The 13,798-nt window shown below is 32.8% G+C and overlaps 1 protein-coding gene across 23 annotated transcripts in view; it reads right to left on the bottom strand.

Annotated features, from left to right (window-relative positions):
• Nucleotides 1–13,798, bottom strand: part of EPB41 (erythrocyte membrane protein band 4.1) — a 159,614-nt gene that overhangs the window by 73,602 nt on the left and 72,214 nt on the right. For all 23 annotated transcript variants that reach the window (XM_023529240.1, XM_011357771.2, XM_011357772.2 and 20 more), the window contains one exon: nt 6,383–6,425. In XM_023529240.1, the coding sequence (XP_023385008.1) occupies nt 6,383–6,425 (43 nt within the window). The remainder of the gene's footprint in view (nt 1–6,382; nt 6,426–13,798) is intronic.

Below are 13,798 nucleotides of genomic sequence, written 5' to 3'. Positions count from 1 at the left end.
TCAGATCCTAGTATCTACCACCAATCCACTTCTAATGCTTCATACCCCAAAAACTTTAAATGGAACTTAGATCAGAAAAACAATCCAATAACTATTTCTAAAAAAGGGTGAGAGATGAGGAGGCAGTATTTACAGTTTAAATACTGTATATTAAAACACCATTTGTTGTTTTACTTTCTGATTCAATAAAATCACATCAATCTAGCCATTGTTAATTCATAACTCCCCATATAAACTTTTAAAAAAGGTGACTTCTATATGATCTATAAAAATGTTTGGCTAGAGCAAATCAATATGGAAAACAAGATAGACAAGAGCAATGTTTAATATATGTGAATTCAGCATTTAAGAACTTTACACATAAATTTAGTTATTTCATAACATATATAAGTGGAATTTTTTAATTGAACAGGAAGAATAACATTAAGGAAATCAAATTAGCAATAGTTTACAAAGTATAATATTTTCCACTTTGAGTTCTGTGTTAAATAACTGATATAAAAAGCTTGATAACATCCAGGATTGGTGGGGGAAATAAGCATTTTCATCTATTGTGGATGTGAGTGTAAATTGTTACAAAACTATAGAGAATAATTTGACAATAGCTATTGAAATGTAAAATGTATATATACCCTTTCACCTAGCAATTCATTTCCAAAATGTATCTAAACATATACTTAAATGTGATCAAAATGATATCTGTACAATAAATGGTTTATAATAGCAAATATCTAGAGACAACCTAAATATATTTAGCAATAGAAGATACATCTCCCAGATATACTGTTAAGTGAAAAAAATCAAGGTGAAGAAAAGTACAGATAGAAAGCAACTGTGAATGTTGGAGGTAGAATAAAATATATATTATAGGTATGATTACATATGCATAGACTATCTCTGTAAGGACATACAATAAACTAGTTATAGTAGTTGCGGGCGGGGGGGGGGGTGGAAAGGGGAACTCCTGGGAGGGAAACTGAGACGCTAGGGGAAAATGGATTGGAGGGAAACCTGCTATTCCTACATACTCTTTTATACCATTTGAACTTTGTACATGTACTACTTATTAAATATTTGTGTAGATACACATATTTTTTAAAGAGTAATCTTTATCTTCTCTCACTAAAATACAAATACCCAAGGACAAAAATCTTTTGTTTTATTTGATGTGTATCCCTAGTGCCTAAAATAGTGCTTGGCTTATCACGAGTGCTCAAAAAATATTTGAATGAATAAATGAATAAAATAACTGATCTCACATCATTGTTGTGAAGGTTATATGAGAATGACACAGCAAAAAAAAAAAAAGACTGCACAAAAGGATAGTAGATACCAATATATAAAAATTATATATTCATTAATCCAGATCCCCAATGACCTCTAGTTACTAGACCAAATCAAATGAAAACACTTTTTAAAGCAAACAAAAAACAACTATTTCTATTGGACTTTTCCTCTCCATTAACCCAAAATAAGGAAGTTTAACTGTATTAAAAACAATACCTAAACAGAAATGTCTCCAAAATTAACTCTTACTTTTGTTAAAAGAAATTGTAAGAAAAAGAACTCAAACTTTCAGTTCTTATTCTTTTCCATACAAGAGATATAAATTTGAGATATTTCAAAGAAGATATCCAGTTTCACTGCACATAAGTTCAGCGTTAAATGTAATAGAGAGGCTAAAGTTAATCACTTGGAATTAAAAAAATATTAAAGCTAAGTAAGCTTCAGTCAGCAACCATTTCTAGAATATGATGCATACAGTAAAGTAATACCTTATAGAGAATGTTTAGTGAAATTAAAAAATGGTGACTAGAAAAGCTCTAAATTTTTTAACATTAAAATTTCTGCCTCTAAATAGGCAACACTTCAATGATATTCCTGCTAAAAGTGCGTAACCTGAAGATTCATGTACCATGAGGAAACATCAGAAAAACTCAAAGCGACCACTTATAAAATAAGTGGTCTCGGCTCTTCAAAACTATCAATGTTATGAAACGCTTTAAAGACTCAGGAACTGTTCCAAATTAAAGAAAACTAAAGAAATGTGACAACTAAATACAAAGTATCACCTTGGACTTCCTTTTTTATAAAGGATATTAATTGGGACAACTGATAAATAAGGACTATAGGTTATAGTATTCTTTCAATATTAATTTCTGGCTTTTAGTAATTGTATTATGGTTCTGTAGAAAGTGTATGTAAAAAACTAATTTCTACTATTGGGATATGCAAACTCAATTATTTAGGGATAGCAAGGTATCATGACTGCAACTTACTCTTTTCATTTTTTGACAAGAAATTCACATACTAACCATTTTAAAGTCTACAATTCAGTAGTTAGTGCTACAATTCAGTGGCATTACGTACATTCACAGTGTTGTACAACCATCCCCTTTATCTAATTTAAAACATTTTTATCACCCACAAAGAAGGCTCTGTATCCATTAAGCACCTCATTCCCTCAGTTCTCCAGCCTCTGGCAAGCTTTAATCTGCTTTCTGTGTCTATGGATCTACCTATTCTAAATATTTCAGATAAACGGCATCAAATAATACGTGGCTTTTTATATCTGGCTTCTTTAATATGTTTCGAGGTTCATCTATGCTGTAGCAGTTATCAGCACTTCATTTCTTTTTAAAGCTGAATAATATTCCATTGTATGGATATATCACATTTTGTTTATCCATTATCGATTGATAGACATTTGGGTTGTTTTCTCCTTTTGGTTATTCTAAATGGTGCTATGACGCAACTTACTCTTAAATGGTTCAGAAAAAAGCCTTCTGTGTGTGTGTGTGTGTGTGGTGTGTGGTGTGTGGTGTGTGTGTGTGTGTGTGTGTGTGTGTGTGTAGATAAAAAGAAGATAAAGCAAATGTAGTAAAATATTAACATTTGAAGAATCTGGATGCAAGGTATCCTTTGCTACAGTCTTTCAACTTTTCTGTTGTCTGAATTACATCCAAAAGTTTTTTTTTAAATTAATAATTGAAAAAAATTCCTGCCTTCTGAGGATATAGGAAACCAGGAACTCTCATATACCATTGGTGGGATGTAAACAGTTACAATCAATTTTAAGGAGAGTAATTTGGCAATATCTAGTAATACTGAAAATAAACATACCCTATAATTTAGCAATTCAAGGTATATACTCTAAATCAGTGTTTATTAAACAGTGGGTCATAACCCATTGCAAAATCTGTTTAGTGGGCCAAAATCAGTATTTAAATAAATGAAACAGAATACAAAAGAAAAAATATACGAGGATATCACTCACAGTAAAGATTAAGAATTGTTTTGTGAAATTTTTTCAACAGAGATGAATTTCAAAAATCATGTTAAGAAAAGCAAGCCACATATGATTACCTATTATATAATTCAATTTACATGATGTTCAAAATGGTAAAATATAGTATTTTTAAGTATACATTTATAGGTAATAAAAACCATTTTTTAAAAAATGCAGTGGAATCATTAACACGAAATTCAGGATAGTGGTGACCTCTGCAGGGAAAGAAGAGGATGAATTTAGGAAGGGGCATACGTGGGCTATAGATTTTTTTTAAAAACATATTTTGCATAAATTATATATTAGTATTTTATGGTATAGAAAGTTATAAAGATTTCTTGCCTTGCTCTGTGCTATTCCAGAAAGGGATATAGGTGCTAGCATGACTCAGCATGAATAGGAGAGCTCTCTCATTCAGAAATAAGGAAATTAAATGAAGCTAAAATTTAAGCTCAGAGGGAGAGAGATTGATAAACCTCAGAAAAAGATTTAAAGGAGTAAGGTTGGGTCTGAGAGAAATTTCAAATAAACAGACGAAGCAATACTACCATACACTGTATATGGGTATGGATATATGAAGGAAAAATATAAAAACATGGACTGAAAGGAATCTCTCCAAATTTATAACAATAGATTTCTATACATAGGGAGAGAAGGAGATAGAACTAAAAGGAAAACAGAAAAGACAAACCTTACGTGTATGGTTCTATTTTAAATTAAAAATGTAACACATGTTAACTCTAGGTGATGCGTACGTGAGTTTTTGTTGCATTAGCCTCTATACGTCTCTAATTTTTTTTAAATATGGAAAAAATCTTGCTGATGAGTATTTATTACAATTTAAAATATACTCTTTGATTCTACTTCCAGGAATTTATCTACAGACACATATAAGCACACAGATACATGTATGTTTACTGCAATCTTGTTTGTAAAAACCTATTGAGATTAACCCACACCAATAATGAACTATCAGAAAGAGAAATTAAGAAAACAATCTCATTAACGATTGCATCAAAAAAGTAAAATACCTTAAAATAAATTTAACCAAGGAGGTAAAAGACGTTAACCCAAAACTTCCATCAATAAGACTAATTATATATATTATGCTACGACTATATAATCATTTAAGATAATTATAATGAAAGAAATGAATATACATTGACAGAAGGAGTTCTTCAAATTATGTTTAAAAAGATTAGTTGCATGTTTATATTAAATACATATCAATATATTCAAATTATTTGTATTAAAATATGTACATATTAAACGCATGTTTATATTAAACATGTGTAAATACATATTTATATTAAAATATACACACGTGTGTGTATGTATGTATATGCATGTGTATGTCTATACACACACACAATAAATTAGTTGAAGGACAGAGGTATAAGGAAGATTTATTTACCTTTTACTATATTCATCTGTATCTTTTAATTTTATACTGTATATTTATATCACTTATTTTAAAAATTAATTTTAAAAACTACATATAGAATACATAATACATGTATAATATAAAACATAGCACATAACGATATGTAGCATAATTTTATAATTTTATTTTTAAAAAGCAAAATCTATATGCCTAGAAATAAATCTTGCAGATTATACCAATTTAACAGTGATTAAATCTGGAGGGCAGAATTTAGAGGCCTTTTACTTTCTCTATGATACATAAAGTTAACATTTTTCACAATGGGTATATATCACTTGTATAATAAAAGACATTTAAAAAAATCCAAAGCTTTTGCAATAGATAAATGACAGTCTTCTCTCTGGCTTACAATGAAATGCTTACATTTTGATTCTCTATTAAAGTTTGTGTCAGAGACGCAGTTTTTCATTCCTATGTCAAAGGAAAGATTTTTATTATTTTGTAATTTTTTTTTTTAAATGACACTTAGGTTCTTTTTCTTAGCAAGAGTTTTTTTTTTTTTTTTAAATAGTCAGGAAGATAATCTACTAAATATTCTCCACTCATCATAAACTCTGTTTTAACTTTTCTTCCTAAAGACTCTTTTTGTTCCTGAGTAATATTGAATATTAAAAGTATTTTCATTGAAAAGGGCTAGGAGTTATGATTTTCTTGTCGTGTCTCAAATATTCTGAATATTTTTTGCTGACATGCATTTTGAAACAAGATTTTATAGGCAGGGAGCAAATATGAAGAGTTGCCAGTCCAAAGGAATATTTTGTTTCTGTCTTAAGAAATACAAATTAGAAATAGGGTCTAAAGGAAAACATTTCACCATTACGAAAGTGTTTTTAAGAAACAAATGAAAAACAACATTCGTTTTCAGGTGATAAAGAGTTAAAACTTACTAATCATGATGAATAACATCTATTGCAGTTCCTAGAAGTTTCCTCAAAATAAAATAAAAGGAATTCTAGTCATAATTGGAAGCAGGAAGTCTCTAACTTTCAGCTAGCCCATTGGGCCTGGGGCTAGAAAGTACTAATCTATACTTTTTTGACCTAGAAACATTTATCCCTCTACACTAGATGGAGCAGGGCATGCAGCAGCAATATATTCTAGAGGGTATGAAGCTAGAAGAAAGCCACAATGTCAGAAGGGTCGCTGGCACGAATTCTCAGATTTGTATACTTCAGTTTGGAAGAGGACTACTGAAAAGGGACAAAAAGAACAATAGAGAGGAAAACATGGAGAAAGTTAGAACGCAATAGTGCAGAAAATTTTAAAAGAACAGAATTAGGCAGCATACTCCTAATTGAAGGCTACTACAGTTTCAATCACTACCCTTTTGAGAACTGACTCCCATATCCTTTTTCTCTTCTCATCTTTGTTCTATTCTATCTTCTGTTTCAACTGTTCCTATCTTCTCCAACTTTGCCTAATAGTAAAAAAAAAAAAAAAAAAAATCAAGATCTGACCTACATCTCAACAGTGTCCACCTCTCTCTATCTTTCTATTATGGAGTCTCCTCCTTCTAGAGGAAGGCTTTATCTCCATTTCAAAGCCATCTGCTATAGTCAGGATTCTAAGGTGACACACAGCCAGAAAATGGTTGGAAATCCTGTGACCTACTAAAAGAAAGAAGGATAAAAAAGGCAATATTCACTTACCACGAACCTGCTTCTTTATTTCTTTGGCAGAGTCCAGCCATGTCTATAAAAAGAAGAAAAGGCATTCACACAGAGCTCTAAAACATAAACAAGATAGTACCAGAAGCAGGATTATTGACCATTTAGGTTGACTTACACATCCAAGTCAACCTAAATTTCAAAGATTTTTTGCATTAATTTCGCATAGCATAGTAACTGTGATCAGAGAAAAAGGGAGCCAGATGGTTGGGCTTGAATCCTAGCTCCACTATTTCCCAGCTGAATGACTTCAAGAATCTCGGTTTTTTCATCTATATAATAAGATATTAGTAGTATTGCCTATCTCATAGTTATTGTGAATATTTTAAAAATTAATATATTAAAGCTCTTAGTAAATAAGAAATTGTTACTTTTATTATACTATAAAGACTAGGACAGATTATTGACATCACCCAAATCTTATTTTTCCTTCTAATTCTGACCTCCGGTCTTGTTTAACTTTTCTATGTCAGCACAGCATTTGGTACATGATTCATGCTCAGTTAATGTTTACTGAATAAACAACTATTTTGTTTTCCCTCACTACTCTTGCCCACACTAATCTCTCCCTTCACTGTTCTCTAACCCCACTTAGAGTCTGCACACCAGTAGGGCAGAGCTCTTCAACCCATGGCGGACCATGCGAAATAATATCACTAGAAAAGAGCCTCGCCATTAACATCTTTCACAGGTTCCTTGGGAAATATTTAAAGACAGAAATTTCTAAATTATATTGTTTAAAACATTTTTATTGACATAAGATACATACAGAAAAGTACATAAAGCATAAATGTAGAGGTCAATAAATTATCAATGTGAACATATAACACTGCAAGCACCCCAGGAACACCGTCACGCCTCCTTCTAGTCCCTCCCCATTCCCTCCTCCAAGAGGTTTAAAATTAAATTTTAGAGGTATTTAGACAAGAGGAGTAAGCTGCCCCCTCTCTCCTCTACTAACAAAGGCAAAGCACAGATGACCACTGCATTTGCCCTACTCAAGGAATGGGCTGAAACCACAATCTTACATGTGATTGTATATCACTTTAACTGTTATATAGTTACTACAACAGACAATAAGCATGAGAGTAAATTCTAGTTTTCTTTTATTTCTCCTGCTTCCACAATTAACACAGATGATTAAGAAATATGTGTTAAAAAATACCAAATATAAAATTTTTCTATAATATAAAACTAGGCACACACTTGTTTAAGCCTTGTAAGAAAGGCAGTAACCTAGGTGTTTCTCCTTTGTTTCTCATTAAGACCAAAGATCTTTAAGTTGTTGTAGGTCCAAAGGCAAATACGACTTTAAAAGCGACTATTGAAAAATTTCGTGGAACCTCTAAGAACTATGTTTATACCATGTAACCCAGAACTCTTGACAAAGACCGATTGCTACCACTTTGGAGTGAACTCCTCCCCACAATAGTGAGACAACTCCATACTTTCCATTATTCTTAAGAGAAACCTCCCAAAGTAATCGAAAGCTGCCAGGTTTTTTACAAGGATTCCATAAGCCATTCTATGACTTTGGGGCTAAAATTCCCACCAATTTGACAAAGAGAGGGCAAACTCAGATTTGAGTCAAAATGGGACCCCAAGGTATAAGCTACCTTACAGAACAAATTATTACTGTTTCAGTATCTAGACCTCCAGATCAAAATCAAAAAGTGTGTACAAGATAATAAAAATCAACGTGCACAAGAATAGGTAGTTTTATTCTCAATTTAAATTATTCGAATTATAGAATTTTATTTAGCCAACAAATATTTGAGGAAGCCCTCTATATGCTAGGCACCATGGTTACAAAAAATGATTTAAAAATAGAGCTTGTCTTCAAGGAGTTGCCAATCTAATGGAAGAGGTGAACAATCTGTCTAGGTATGATAATTTCTATGTTAGAAATGTGTGGTAGTGCTAAGACAGAGCATGGAGTGCTCTTAAGAGCAAAGAGGAAGTACACCAAAATGGATTGGGAATAAGAGGCAGTTAGGACATGTTTCTCAAAAGAATGTTTAGGAGATCTAAACTGAGGCTTGAAGGACAAACAAGAGTTAACCAGGGAAAAAAGAAGAGGAAGTAATTAGAAAGGCACAGGGTTATGAGAGAGAACATGATACACCTGAGCTGCTGTGTGTAGTTCAACATACCTAGAGCACAGAGGTAGGGAAGAGAGATACAAAGTGGAGAACAGTAAGCGTCAGATCCTGGAAGACATAGTAGTCCATGCTAAGAAACTTGGACTTTATCAAGTTCTTGGCAAGGGAGGGCCATTGAAAGATTCCGAATAGAGTGACATGAATTTGAGGAAACATGACTGTAGACAGGGAGATCAAATGAGAGGTTGTTGTTGAGAATGATAATTGTGATCCAGAAGAGAATGATGATTATGGGTACTGGCTTTAAAGTCAAACAGTCTTGAGTTCTAACCTGCCTGAATTTCTCCACCATTTTACTAGCTGTGTAACCTTATACAAGACAATCTTTCTGAGTCTCAATTTCCTCATATATAAAATTGAGATAAAACTACCTCCCTTACAGTTATTGTAGATCGGATTATTTTATATATAAAAGCATATAGCCAGTACTAAATAAATTATCCTGATATCGATAATCAAAAGAGCCTGATAGGATAAAGTCTATAGGACAGACAAGAAAGATATTTAGGAGCTAAAGCAGTCAAAATTTGTGACTGAGCATTGGTAAGGTATAATGGTAAAGAATAATTCCCAAGTTGTTGGTTTGGGCAACTGGGTGGACGTGGTACTACTTACTAAAATAGGGAATGTAGGAAAAGAAATATATTTTCATGAATAAGAAAAAAAATAATAAAAAGCTGGAAATAACCCAAATGTCCATCAACAGTAGAATAAATAAATTATGGTATATTTATGTAGATATACATTTAAGGTATCTTTGGATGGATCTCAAAAACATGATATTGTAAAAAAACAAAAAAGCCAGACCCAAGATGACATATGTATGATTACATTTATGTATAAAGTTTAAAAACAGGTAAACTAACTGACAGTGATAGATGTCAAGAAGACATCTGTTATTTTGGATAGGCGGTGGGGTAGAAGTAATGACTGTTAGGGGCTGGGGGTAGCGACTGGCAAGGGGACCAAAAGGGGATTCTCAAGTCCTGGTAATGCTAATTTTTTGCTCTTAGGGATATATACACAGATGCATATCTCAAAGAATTTTTACAAAGTGAATATGTGTGATTTACACACTTTCCTGTATTATATATGAATATATATATTATGAGTAATGCTGCTAGGAACATATACTAATAGATTAGCAGTGAGGAAATAAGATAGTTATATGTAAACTAATTTCTCAGGGAGGATGGTTGTAAGGAAAGGAGAAAGAAAGTTATAGTTAGAAGAAAACTGCAGGAATTTATAAAACAGCAAAATATTTAGAGGACAAAATTTATAAAACTGTATTTTAGTAGGGATCTTAAGATGCCCCCTAAAATAGCATTTTTGGATAATCTTCTAGATTCTATTTGAATATTTTCAGTTGCAAGGATTCCTTTTCAAGTGTCCATCTTGCCAATAATATCTCAAGTTAAATTAACATTTTAAACAGAATTTAAGTTTGTGCATTAAAAAGAATTGCAGTTCTTTTTGAGCTTAAAAAAATGTTTCAAAATAATATAGACATGAAGAGCAGCAATATCCTGATACAGATCTCCATTCATTCAACTGAATAATTACAGGTCTTGCATGTCCCCTCTTATTTCAAGACACCTTCTTACATGTTGCTCCTTTCACTATCCACATTTCTTCATCTGGAAGATTCCTGACTATCTCTTATAATTCAGATCTTACATTACATTCTGCAAAAATCCTTTCAATGTTGGTACTCATCTTACTGATGTCCCCTAGTCAGTCTGGCAGTTCCCTGAAGAAAGAGATTGTCTTTTATAGCTCTCTCCAGCACGTAGCAGATGCTATCTACTCAATAAATGTTAAATGAATGAATGAATGAATGAATGAATGAATGAAGAATGAACAAAGAACTAAAATAAACCAGAATACTGATAATAAAGTTTCAACTAAGGTGACTCATTTAAGGAGGTAAAATAAATAGTACCTTTTCACATCTTTTGCAGAAATTATAACCTTAGGTCATGAAGTTCTAAGAAAAGAACCCTAATAAAGAATATGCTGAGTTAGCCATCAGCTACCCTTATCTGGAAGTCCTAAAACCTGATACATATACATAAGTGATTTATACAAATCCTTGTCTTTTGAGGTAAAAAATTTATAAGTTCTACAAGCCTGTCTTCCTTAACTCAAGAAATAACCATTGTTTATGTTTTGTTTATTGACTTCAATTAACTGCTCCACGATATGTTTATAGAAACTATAGCATAGGCAATTCTACTCTTTACGTGGTAAAAAAAAAACAACAAAAAAAACACAAAACACACATTTAAAATCTCTACTGATGTCAACCCAAATCTTCCTAGTAAAAGACAAGATCCTCAGAACAACTTTCCTTCTCTGCAAGTATGTTTACAAAATTTATTTTAGTCTTTCTAATTTGCCAGACAATAAAGATATAATCATCACTGGCACTTGCCTTCAAAGCCAGTCATAAATCAATGGAAAACAATCCACCCTTTCAGGTAACTATATACTAAATTTCTCACACTTTTGATTTAATGTTCACTCCACTGGTGTTTACTATGTGCCTTTGCAAAGTTAAAGAAAGAACCTCCTGGCTATCTTTCCATAGTTTATTATCTGACTTCTAAGATAAGAAAATTCATCCATATAGAAAATGGAAGAAAGGAGAAAGATGGCCACATACTATTGAACTGAATAAACCTCTAATTTAAAATTCTTATTATTTACTATAAGAGCCCCTTTTTCTTTCTCTCTCTTTCTCTCTTTTCTTTTCTTTTTTTTTTTTTTGCTTAGAGAGGGAATTGAGAGATAGGAGAGGGGTGCAAGTAGGAATTGATATGAATAACTTTTCTAAGAAAAAAATTCTTGAGTCATCATAAATAACTAATTCTAAGCAGGAATAAAATGTAGGAAGCAAGTACTTAACTCATATAACTGCTTCATAGTGGTAATAAATCCCTCACAGAGCTATAGAAGTTGGCTTCTGAACGCTTTTCCTCTTTTTTTCTTTTGCAAGACTCAGTTTGGCAATAGGCCTATTATCATACAGTCAGTAGGGAGAGAGAACAAGAAAGCCATTCCATGAGAGGAAAAAGTCAATTCGACTAATCTTCCTTACTGATAAAAGTATCCAGTTCTCTACAAACAAAACACACAGATCCAGAAGCTCTTATACAGAGAAGTTACATATACAAAGGATAAAACTTTACACACACAAAAGAAGACACCAGAGACTGGGAATGTAAAGAGGATAAAATATTTATATCTCCTTGTATTATGGTTCACATTTTCCCCACAATATTAGTAAATAATTCTGTAGGAAGGAAATAAACAAACAAACAAAAAAACAAAGATAAAATGTAAAAATCAAGGAAAGAAGAATAAAAAGCTGAAGAAGAAAATCACTTAGGAAGGGGCAGCAGGCTGCCCCTTCCTAAGTGATTTTCAGGAGTAAACTGACTGTAGCTTGGAGGGAGCCACTCTGTCTCCATATGCTAGTTTTCTCATCTCTAAAATGAGGGGGATGAGCCCCAAGAGGCTTTATAGTTCTAGGAGCCTTTGTGTTTTCAGAATGACAGAAAATTTAAATGATTAACAAAGATTAATTGCTTCACAGATTTAATCATTTCATTAATATCTATATACTTTCAGTGAGAGTATCTGGAAATCTGGATTATTGATAGTAGATATATAGGGAATAACAACTAAAATGAAGTAAAATAATCTGACTACAGACACCAATTTTAAGTAAAACGTATGCTGTCCTCCAGTGTACCCTACCTGGGAAAAGATCAGGTAGATTATTCAACCTGAAGGATGCTCTAGAGTGCACCTACCTCTACATTATGACACACAAATCTAATTTTTGAAAGCAAAGGCTTTGATTATTTGGTAACCTTTTAAAAAATAATACTATCATAATAACAACGATAATAGGTAATTTTTATTGCCAGGCACCATTCTACATGCTTTTATAAAGATTATCTTATTATCATTGCCAATTTACCAATGATAAAAGAAAGGCATAAGTACTTTACCTAACTCACAACTTGGAAAGTGGCAAAGCAGTTCTCTAAAATATAACATGTCCTACTCTTTCAATAAACATTTACCGAATACCTACCACACTTGAGCCAGGCAATATGCTAGACAAGGACATTTTTTAGGAAATCACAGTCTAGTAAAGAAAACAGACGTGGGCCGAGAATTGTGGATGATAATCAACCCACAAGATACACCATTGTATATCTCAGAACCTTAAAGACAGAAGGGTAAGGGAGGAGAGGGAAGGGGAGGGGAGAAGAAAAAAGAAAAGAAAAAAGTCTACTAGCTTAATTCTACAAAGGGCAGGAGAGAAGGAATGTCATACAAAGGATCAAAAATCAGAATGGCTTTGGACCTCTCAATAATAACATTGGAAGCTAGAAGGCAATGGAGTAATGCCTTCAAATGAAGGCAAATAATTTCAAGCCTAAAATTCTATACTCAACCAAATTAACAACTAAATGTGAAGGTAAAATAAAGATATTTTTCAGACATATAATGTCTGAAAAAGATTACATCCCATGTACCATTTCTCAGCAGGAACGCTCTATCAAAACACAAGGAAAAGCTAGGACAAAGGAAGCAGGAGAAACATCATAGGAAAGAGGCAAAGCAAATCCCTAGAATGACGATGATAAGAAACACCAGGGACAGCTATATACAAGCCAGAAAAGAGTAACCCATCCAGACTAGAGAAACATGACTCAAGAGACAGCATAGTAAGGAAGGACTATCATCATCAAGATGGGTTTTGCTACTGTATTGGCTCTTTATCCTGACAATGCTAAAGAAGTCTTCCCCAGATACATTTTCGTACAAGTTTGCTTGGACCATGTGCTAATGAAACTCCTGCTCTTTCTTCTATGCCCTACTTCCTGGATCAGCTAAAGACCCTCATTTTAACACAAAGAAAAATTCTGCTTTGACCTATTTCTGAGAGCTGAAGGTTAGCCACAATGAATTTAGAAAAAGAAAATATAGAACAGCCCAATGCCCCTAACCATGTTCCTGCTGGATATCCTGTAAGAACTTGGCCCATACTACAGACCTGGCAGATGCCCTGAATATAAGCCTTATGTTTCTCAGGATTCACTTGCCCAATGACTTCTCCAGAAGGGGCTCTTATAAACTACCAGAAAAGTTAAAGCTAAATTATGATTCAAAGACATCAGCTTTTCTTTTCCAGAAATATTTTATCTAAGAAGGA

Source organism: Pteropus vampyrus, unplaced genomic scaffold (genome assembly GCF_000151845.1).
Source record: "Pteropus vampyrus isolate Shadow unplaced genomic scaffold, Pvam_2.0 Scaffold36, whole genome shotgun sequence".
Taxonomy (NCBI): Eukaryota; Metazoa; Chordata; class Mammalia; order Chiroptera; family Pteropodidae; genus Pteropus; species Pteropus vampyrus.
Note: the sequence above shows the minus strand (reverse complement) of the source record. Positions and strands in the feature narration are given on the sequence as shown.